The 10,053-nt window shown below is 42.4% G+C and overlaps 1 protein-coding gene across 1 annotated transcript in view; it reads right to left on the minus strand.

The window, feature by feature from the left end:
- Positions 1–9,522, minus strand: part of BICC1 (BicC family RNA binding protein 1) — a 300,909-nt gene extending 291,387 nt beyond the window's left edge. Inside the window, exon 1 of the mRNA XM_060034957.1 lies at positions 9,333–9,522. Coding sequence (XP_059890940.1) covers positions 9,333–9,522 — 190 coding nt within the window. The remainder of the gene's footprint in view (positions 1–9,332) is intronic.
- Positions 9,523–10,053: the final 531 nt, after the last annotated feature.

Raw genomic sequence — 10,053 nt, forward strand, 5'->3', positions numbered from 1 at the left:
TAGTAAGAATTTTTCCTCTGAGAATAATTAAGGATGAAAAAAAAAGGTTTTTAGGCAAAAGTATTTGGGGCAGCAGTGTTAACATTCATCACCTGCCAATTCTTGAGTATATGCACTACATCTGGCACTGGTGCATGCTTGACATACAGTATTTTTAACCCTCACAACCTAGAAATGATATTCATTCCATTTTAGAGATGAGAAGACTGAGGTTCAGAGAAATTATTAACTTGCCCCTGGCCACACAACCAATAAATGATAGAGCCAGGACCTGAATCTGGGACATTCTGAGTAGAAACATTAGGTTCTTTCCACTGCCTGGCCACCTAAAAATGTTATAAAATATCATAATGTTTAAGCAAATCATGACATGTCAAGGTAATATTATATAGCTATTTAAAACCATGTTCTTCCTTATCTACAAAACAGAAATAGAGTTAAAGATGTAGAAAACAAACTCATGGTTACCAATGAGTAAGGGGCGAGGGAGGGATAACTTGGAAAATTGGGATTGACATTACACACTACTACATTTAAAAAGATAACTAATACAACCCTACTGTATAGCACAGGGAACTCTACTCAATACCCTGTAATGGCCTATATGGGAAAAGAATATAAAAAAGAGTGGATATATGTATATGTATAACTGATTCACTTTGCTGTACACCTGAAACTAACACAACATTGTAAGTCAACTCTACTCCAATAAAAATTTTTTAAATAATAAAACCATATTCTTCAAGAATCTTTAAAGAAATGGAAAATATCTGTGATACAATGTAAAGTGAAAAAGAAGGGAAGTATGATCCCAGTTTAGAATTTAAGGGGCACAAGTCACACAAGGGTAGGAACCATATCTACCTTGGTTTTGTCTGCACCCCCAAAGCCCAACCCTGTACCTGACATATAGTAGGAACTCAATATCTGTTGCAAAAATAAATTATGTGTGAGCGTACTTTTTAAAGACCAGGAAAAAATTCCCAAAATATTATCAGTGGTTATTGCTGGATTCTGGGCTTAGAGGTGACTTTTGGTTTTTCTTTTTTACATCTGTTTGCATTTTCAAGTATTCTATAATAAGTTTGATTACTTTCATAATCTGAAAAAAAATACAATGGCTAATTTTCAAATCTTCTGTTTAAGCATCTTCCTATACAAGAGAGTTAAGCTCCAGATCAACTCAGTATGCAGACTAATATGTGGTTTATCTTATTCACTGTAACAAAGAAACTACTTTATAGCTAGAAAGTGAGCATTATCTTTTTATATGCCAGCATCATAAATGGGAACAGGATTTAATATGTGTTATAAATATAAATGCTTTCATCAACTACAGTTATTAGTAGCTTATTAGGTGGTAAATAGATTTATAAGTGTATAACATCTACAAAATGTTTCTATTAATGGTTTGTGCATTTTGGATACTTCCCTAAATACTAATACCATAAGGATTAAAAATCAAATGTGGTGGCTTTTGCAGCAATAACAACAAGGGTTTCTTGCCAAGATCATCCCCACACTGAAAAAGACATAGGTTAGCATTAAAATTGTGCCTCAGGACTTCCCTTGTGGCTCAGTGGTTAAGAATCTGCCTGCCAATGCAGGGAACCGGGTTCGAGCCCTGGTCTGAGAAGATACCACACGCCGCGGAGCAACTAAGCCCGTGTGCCACAATTACTGAGCCTGCGCTCTAGAGCTCTCGAACCACAACTACTGAGCACACACGCCTAGAGCCCGTGCTCCACAACAAGAGAAGCACAAGAGAAGCCACCGCGATGAGAAGCCCGCGCACCGCAACGAAGAGTAGCCCCCACTCACCGCAACTAGAGAAAGCCCGCGTGCAGCAACGAAGATCCAACACAGCCAAAAAAATAAAATATAAATTTTTTAAAAAATTGTGCCTCATCCCAGGTAGTTTATTAAGCATTTTACATAAAGGAATATTCATGGTCACTATTATCCCATGCATTTTTAAAGAACTAGATTTTTAAATAAAGAGAACGAACCAAGGATGAGACAACTGGTATTTTTATTAGCTCATCATTCTGGACAATTTCAAACAGCAAAACACGGCATAAATCTGATGATAATTCTATTATCAAACTGCCTGCAAAACAACTTCGTCTTCTGAACAAATTCTGGCTTCGCTGGCCAGATGCTATTGCAGCGGCCACTCCAAGAAAACCCTAAAGAAGGGCAGAAGTGTGAGCTACACTGAACCTGTCTATTCTAAAAGCGACTTGAGATGGGTGGTGGGAGGGGAGAAAAGATATCTTAGAGTAAGAAAAGGTAAAATGTCAGGGAGGGAAGGACTGGGAGTCTGGTGTTAGTAGATGCAAACTATTTACATATAGGATGTATAAACAATGAGGTCCTACTGTAGAGCACTGGGAACTATATTCAGTATCCTGGGATAAACCATAATGGAAAAGAATATAAAAAAGAATGAATATATGTGTATAACTGAGTCACTTTGCTGTACAGCAGAAATTAACACAACACTGTAAATCAACTATACTTCAATAAAAAATTAAATAAATTAAAATAATAAAATTTTTTAAAAAGGTAAAATGGACGTTTGTATTGTGTTGTATGATTTTCAATGAAAAAAACACCTGACAGGCAGAAAACAGTGGAGGAGAAAAAGACAGTTACAGTACTTGGGGGCCCTAGGTCTTGTTTGTAAAAGGAGTAACAACATGAGAACTGCTTTCCATGATCAAAGCTGTTTTCTCTTTGGGAATTAGATTTATTCCCAGACTATGCCAAGAAGAAATTCCACCCACATAAGCATTACCAAATCATCTAGATTTCTAGGGGTTATCAATGCAGGCCAAAGTCTCTGACACAGGGAAGCTTTCGCATCAGGTACAACTTGGAATTTCTGTCACAGTGCCCTCTGCTTTGCCCTTTGTGGGGAAACTACGGGTTGGATCACTGGGCATCCATTCTGACTCCCTTCTTCTTTGCCTACTTTTACGAGAGAAGCTAGAAAAGAAGTCGCTTTCCCAGAATCTCTTGTAGCAAAGAGTGGCCAAAGAAATACAGATGGAAGTTCCAGGAGAGAGAATTCTTTGTCACACAAAAAGGCAAAATCTTGAATAAAAAAACAAACCAAAACATTTTTGTTTCCCTCCCTTTTCCCTGCAGAGACCACAGGCGCATCTCAAGGCATAGCCTTGGCCGGACTGCACCAATGAGGCCAAAGCCATCAGCTGGGATGGCCGAGGTCAGGGGGTAGGTTGCTGGGCTCCCTGAAGCCCCTGAGCAGCTCTTGGGGCCTGGCCCTCTTAGTCCCAGATTTTTTTGTTTCAACAGGAAAATAAATCCCTGGCTTGTTTAAGTCACTCTGTGTTGGGTTTTCTGATAGTCACAGCCAAATAAATACATTCCTGCCTGTTAAAATCATCGATATAACAAGCCCTTTCTATGTTTTAACTTATCAATGATCAACTTAAGCAAAACCCCAGAAGTCTTCACAGAGATAAGACTGATGGAGAGCGCTGACCCCCTGCCCACGAGTGCAGGGCTGTAACACCCTCTCACAGCATCCTCGCGGGGCTCTGCAAGAGGTGAAGTTAGGACCCCAACCCAGGCCAGCGTGATAGCAGTTCCTGAACTCTTCACCGCCAGGCTACACAACTTCTGATGGATTTTATTCATTTAGTTTCTAAAACAATCTGAACCTTCAGTTCTGCTCTCTGAGCCTACTACGCTTGTCGTAATAAACTTTTCTGATTGGAGGAAGACTTTCACTGAAGAAAAAAGGAAAAGATTCATATGCAGTTGTTTTAAAAAACTAAAACAAAAAACCTGACAAGCATTTGCTTTCCAGTGTTTTGAAATCCTTATGCATCACATGGCACGGGGCTGCTGGGGCTGCTGCAGTACCGTCTACCAAACACCACGTGCCTGGCACTGAGCTCCACTTTTCACACACATCGTCTCGTTCTGAGCTCACAGCACCCCTGGAAGATAGGACCATCATGGTCCCCATTTTACAGGTGAGCAAACAGAACACGTTAGCCCAGGCACAACATTTTCTTTGAAAAAGTCTCTTTCGAGACACCAATGAATGACAAGTGCAGAGCAACATCAAACTACAATGGAGATTAATGGATTTTTGCCGCTAGTCTTTAGTAAAAATATTAGAAGTGACGGGCTCCGGACCATTCAAAGGATGAAAACTACTCAAGGCAAGAACAATGACAGCTAAAGAGAGTGCAAAGCCCTCTCCTCCTGCACAAAATCTAAAACTCCACACTCGTGTCCGATACAGCTTTACTCAGTACAGCTCATCCACCTCTACAAGGGGCTAATACGCTGGACATACGGTGAGCTACCAGGAAAGCCAATAAAAATATTTAGATAGCTGTGAATGTTCATTTATTATAAACCATTTAATTCATTTTCAAATATATTTGATTTTCATTTTCAATATAAGAATGTGCATTTTATGAACTATGGTTTATAATAAATATGGTTATTAGTGATTTATTCAGCACTTACTCTGTGGCCAGCGCTGTGATGTTTTACATCCATCTTTTTTTCTCTTAATGGTCACAACCACCTCAGATGTAGGCACCATGATTAACACCGCCTTTCATAAATGGGGCTGCAGGTAATGAATTTTCCCAAGCTCCCTATTTAAAGGTAGGACCAAGACTCAAATCCAGATCTGGCCAAGAACACTTTGCTTTCAACCATTAAGCTTCATAAAGTTATTGGATTTGTTCTTATTGTTTATTAGCCTTAATCAAGCCTTAGCTAGAAAACTACATTCAGCTTAGCTCTTGTTTATTTTCATTTTCAGCACTCCCCCATTCTCATATATTTTTACTTCATCTCTCCCTGATCCCACAAAAGCATCTAAAAGATTATTATCTATTTACCAAATTATAAGACAATCCTCACTAAAGTTTGCCAAATTAAAAAGATATGTAGGGACTTCCCTGGTGGCGCAGTGGTTAAGAATCCGCCTGCCAATGCAGGGCACACGGGTTCGAGCCCTGGTCCAGGAAGATCCCACATGCCGCGGAGCAAATAAGCCCATGCGCCACAACTACTGAGCCTGCGCTCTAGAGCCCACGAGCCACAACTACTGAAGCCTGTGCGCCTAGAGCCTGTGCTCTGCAACAAGAGAAGCCACAGCAATGAGAAGCCCGTGCACCGTAACGGAGAGTAGCCTCCGCTCGCCACAACTAGAGAAAAGCCTGTGTGCAGCAACAAAGACCTAACACAGCCAAAAAAATAAATAAGTTAATTAAAAAAGAAAAAAAGATATGTAATTATATAACTGCTGCTCTTGTTTTTAATCAATGTGTGATCAGCTGTTTTAGTGGCTAGTTCTACTCCTCAAGCAAGCAGTGATCAGTGATTCCTGTTCTGCCCATCACTGTGAACATGTAAAAACATGTTTGTTTTTTAAATTTTTGGCCACGCCGCATGGCACATGGGATCTTAGTTCCCCAACCAGGGATCCAACCTGTGCCCCCTGCATTGGAAGCACAGGGTCTTAACCACTGGGCCAACAGGGAAGTCCCCAAAACATGGTTCTTAATGTCTTTAACAGCAATATCCTAAAAGCCCACCAGACATTAACCTCAATTCATAAAAACAGGCCACTGCCCCCAGCCCACAATTCTTTCTATGATGAAATACAAGGGATTCCAAACCTTGAAAATGCCTATGAGTCTAAATTTTATGTAGGGATTTTTAACTGTACAGCACGTGTATATGTTTTTCAGTGTAACAATAAAAGTATAATCATAAGATGTAAAACAACCCCAAAAGAAGAAAAAGGAAAAGTATAAATGTACAAAATCCATGTTTGTCTCTCAGGACACTGGCCAACACCAAGGCTGTATTTCTGACTCTTGACCCATTTATTTGCTACCTTCTCCCAGACTTTCCTCTAGACCACTCTTCTCCCTCTTTGCATACCATAAGTCACATTTAATTGACTGAAATGAATTACTACTACTATCCCACATGAAATATGAAGTCTAAATTCTGAAGATCAGTATTAAGTAAATGAAGAACAATTTTTCTTCATTATTATGTTGTCCATCGTATCTATTCCAAGGCCTACCATCCCCATCAAAAACCTAAACTAAACGTGAAAATCAATTCCCATTTACAAAACTGTTGACTAATATAATCAATAATCTTCATTTAGATTCAAAAAGAAGTGTCAGATACTCTGCATGGCTGTTCCAAAGTAGTTATTAGATAAAAAACAAAAGCAAAAAACAAAAAACTAGTGATCTTTTTTCCTACATTTTTGGCCTGGTGGATTTTATGTGTATCAGTTCTTTGGGGATTCATCCAAGAATGGTATTTTCATTTCTTTGACCACTACCCTACTGCCTATATTTTAACCTCACTGAATTTTTGGTCCATTGCGTAGAAGAATTTCTCTACTAATAAAAATACAACCCATTAAAGATTAACTTACCCCCAGGACAGTCTCTCTGGAAACAAATTCCAAGCATTATAATCACCAATTTGCACTATGTAGACTTAAAGGCAGAGAATCTTATTTACCCTGATTTAAATTGGAAACCTGCACACATTTTAAGGCGATTGTCTGAGGAAAAATGGCAAATCCAAATCAGAAACCCAACCAGGCAAATACAGACTTTTCTTAACTGGCACTTTTCAAATGAAAAACTTTCCACCCAAGGATATCTAACAATATTAGAATATTTGTTGACTTTCCAAACTTCCTACCTTGTTCTCTATTTTACTTCTGCAATTATGAAACTGCAAAATTCTTTTGTTCTCTAGATATTTAGATATAGAGTACTGTCAGAAATTGTGATAGGCACTGGAAGTCATTTGAATCCATGCTATAATATTTATTAGTAGTAATAATAAAATCAACTGATATATATTAAGCTGTTAGCATTTATAAAACAGTGTGGCAAGTTTTAGCTTATTAGGCTTTATCTCTGTTAATTCTCACAAAACTCTAAGAGAAAGGTACTAATATCAGTCCCATTTTACAGACGGACAAACTGAGATGGGGAGGTGCCCAGGAACTGTCCCAAGGTTCCACAGGGAACCTAGGTCTGAGTGATTCCAGTTGCCCACGCTTGCCTTAACCACCTAGTATCAAGCAATGAGACACATGATTATGTTTGGTTCAGAAACTAGTCTTATTCCTTCAAACATGGTGGTTCTAACAAAATTTGACACCAGGAAGCATGCATGACAAAATGCCTTGGTACACAGTGCACTGGGTGCTATTGTCAAATGTGTTCAAACTTACTATCTTGGAAGGCATAATTCACTTATTAGTGACTTTGGAAAGTTAATCAAAGCACTATGTTCAATTATTCAAGAAATCTTTGGAGTTGAAGTGTGAATACTTCACTAATTCATAGGTTGTTGAAGAAATACTAACTCAAGAGTTTCTGTAAAAGAAACTTCACCACAGCAAAGAAATTTTAAACTATCTCATGTCAGAATATCATATCTACAAAGAGAATGGCCTTCAAATTTTAAAAAATGTCTTACCTATATTTTGTTTTATTCTAAATGGAAATTAATTGATTCAAAAAAGAAATCCACTTCTAAAGCTCAGGTTATGCAAGAGGGCTTCCTAGGAGCTAACATCACTGTCTTTACTTGCATGTGCGTAGGCAAGACAGGTAAGGAAGACGTAGAAGATCCATCTTTCACAACCCTCCAAATGTACAAAATAAACTAGAAACTTGTTGAAAGGATAGGTATGTGTGTTATCAGTTCAACCCGAACAATCTCACAGCAATATTTTCCTGAATAAATTTAATATTTTGTTTTATAATAGGAACTAGGCAAAAAAGAACCACAGAACAAATGGAATAACTAAAATAGGTTACTGAAAGGCAACTGGGGCTTTAATTTCCAGATCCACTTTGCAATATTCCTATTTGAACAGTTTATCACAGAAGTAACTCTCCTAGAAAGTTACATAATTTAAGGAGGAAAAAAAGAGGGAGTAAGACAGAGACATGATAAGCACTGGGGATGTTTATCAATTAAAAAAAAGCAAAAAGAGAGATGAGTTTGTAACTCATCCAAAAATGTCTATCAAACACTCTTGCTATTTGTTTCCACCAAGTTATTGTTTTGGAAAACATCTTGTTCTGTCTTAAAATAACCTGCCTTATTGTTCTAAAAAACCACTGCATTTCCACGGAGGGCTAAATAGCTCCCACACTGCGATGCACTGACTGATCAAGTCAAAGTAAATTAGGCACCAAGCCACAAAAGAAAGTTGGAATCCTCCTCCAATCCTCCCTTCATATAAGGATACGAGCTACTGAATGAATCCACCACTGCACTCTTAGTGAAATTAATGCCTGGTCCCTCTACTATTTTAAGAATAACAGTCATTCAAATTACCTTATTTCTCTAGATGATGGAAATGAACCACACTGGGGACTACAGGTAAGCTAGTAATTAACATTTTTAGGGAAGATCAAAATGACGTTGGACATTTTAGCACTCACTCTGAGAACTCCAATCCTCCCATTAAAAGTCAAAATTTGTTCCCAGTCCTGTATGGTTAAAGCTGTTACGCCTGGGAAAGTCCCAGAGAAACGAGGGAGTTTAAAAAAAAAACCAAAAAAAAAAAAAACAAATTGTGAAAGACAAAGTCAGATACCCATAATACGGGAAGACTTTTATGAACCGAGTGTAACTCAAGATGTGTTTTATAAGCCTGTCAGGAGATGAACACGCACTGTCCCCCAACCCAGCAGCACTGCCCTGACACTTTGGCCGCTCACCCCCATGCTGGCCCCTCTTACTCTGGGTGCGGGGCGGGAACTCCTGTCCTAAGCTTTGACATCTGCAGAGCGTTTCCCAATAGCGAGACAAGGCCCCTCAGCTGGAGGAAGTGGATACTGACAAGAGGAGGGAGAGAAACAGAGACAGAGCTAGAATTCCAGAGTGCCAGAGAGTGGGGAGGGAGTCACGCATACTCTGCGCGGTCCGACTGGGTCCGGATAGCATAGCCCAGGTGTCCTGACTAAAGCTGGCATCTCCAAAGTCCAAGAACGCAACTTGGGCGCGCGGGTACAAACACGGCCTTCGGCTTTTCTGAAGCCGGTCAAGTTAGCACAGGGTTCTCGGTGCCCGGAGACCTGAGAGGCGTGGAAGGGTGGAGACTCCCGCGAGGTCTGCACTCCCTGGATGTCCTCCGGCTCCGCGGGGGAAGGGACGGGGGAACTAAGTCGGCTTTGGGCCGGAGCGGCGGGCGCCGGGACGCGGGGCGGGGATGTCCGGGAAGGAGTCGCGGGCGCAGCCCGGGAGTCCGAGAACGCGGGGTGGATGCCTACCTTGTAACATGGCCTCAAGTTTCTTCCTGTCCACGCGGAAGCGCTCCTCGCTCCACTCGGGGCTGTGCAGGGGCGCTCCGGCGACCAGGTCGTCCTCCGAGCCGGGCATGGGCGAGTCGGTACTGCGCTCGCTGTTGGAGCCCGGGTCCGACTGCGCCGCCAGGTAGCCGGGCTCGCCTTGAGCGGCCATGGTGGGCGCGCGGCGCTGGGGCTCCGGCTGCGGCCGCCGCTCTGCCTGCGCCGCCGCCTCCGCTCGCCCACCGGGCTCGACTGGCTCCCCGCGCCGCGGCGCTAGCTCGTGCCCCCGCGGCCGCCGACGCCGCCGCCAACGCCGCCGCCACGGAGCCCCCTGCGCATCCCAGCCCCGGGCGCCGCCTACGCCGCCCGCCGCCCCTGGTCCGGGCCCCGGTCCCCGGCCAGTGGCTGCGCCGCCCCCCGCCAGCAACGCCCGCGCGGAATGAGTGCGCCGCGCCGCCCGCGCCTCCATCCGCAGGGCCCCTGCGCCCCCTCCCCGCCCGCCGCCCCTGCAGCCGCGCGCTCATTGGCCGGGCCGGCCCACGGGGAGCCGCGGCGGGCGGGCGGCCGGCCCCTGGCTCGCGCACTTACTCGCGCGCACACACTCACCACGTACACGCTACCACTTTCCTGCGCTTACACGTCTAAATCTTGTCCCACACACATGCTTTCATAGTTCTTCCGTCACAGACACTCGCAAGTTCAA

The sequence above is a fragment of the Delphinus delphis genome, chromosome 16 (assembly GCF_949987515.2).
Source record: "Delphinus delphis chromosome 16, mDelDel1.2, whole genome shotgun sequence".
Classification (NCBI taxonomy): domain Eukaryota; kingdom Metazoa; phylum Chordata; class Mammalia; order Artiodactyla; family Delphinidae; genus Delphinus; species Delphinus delphis.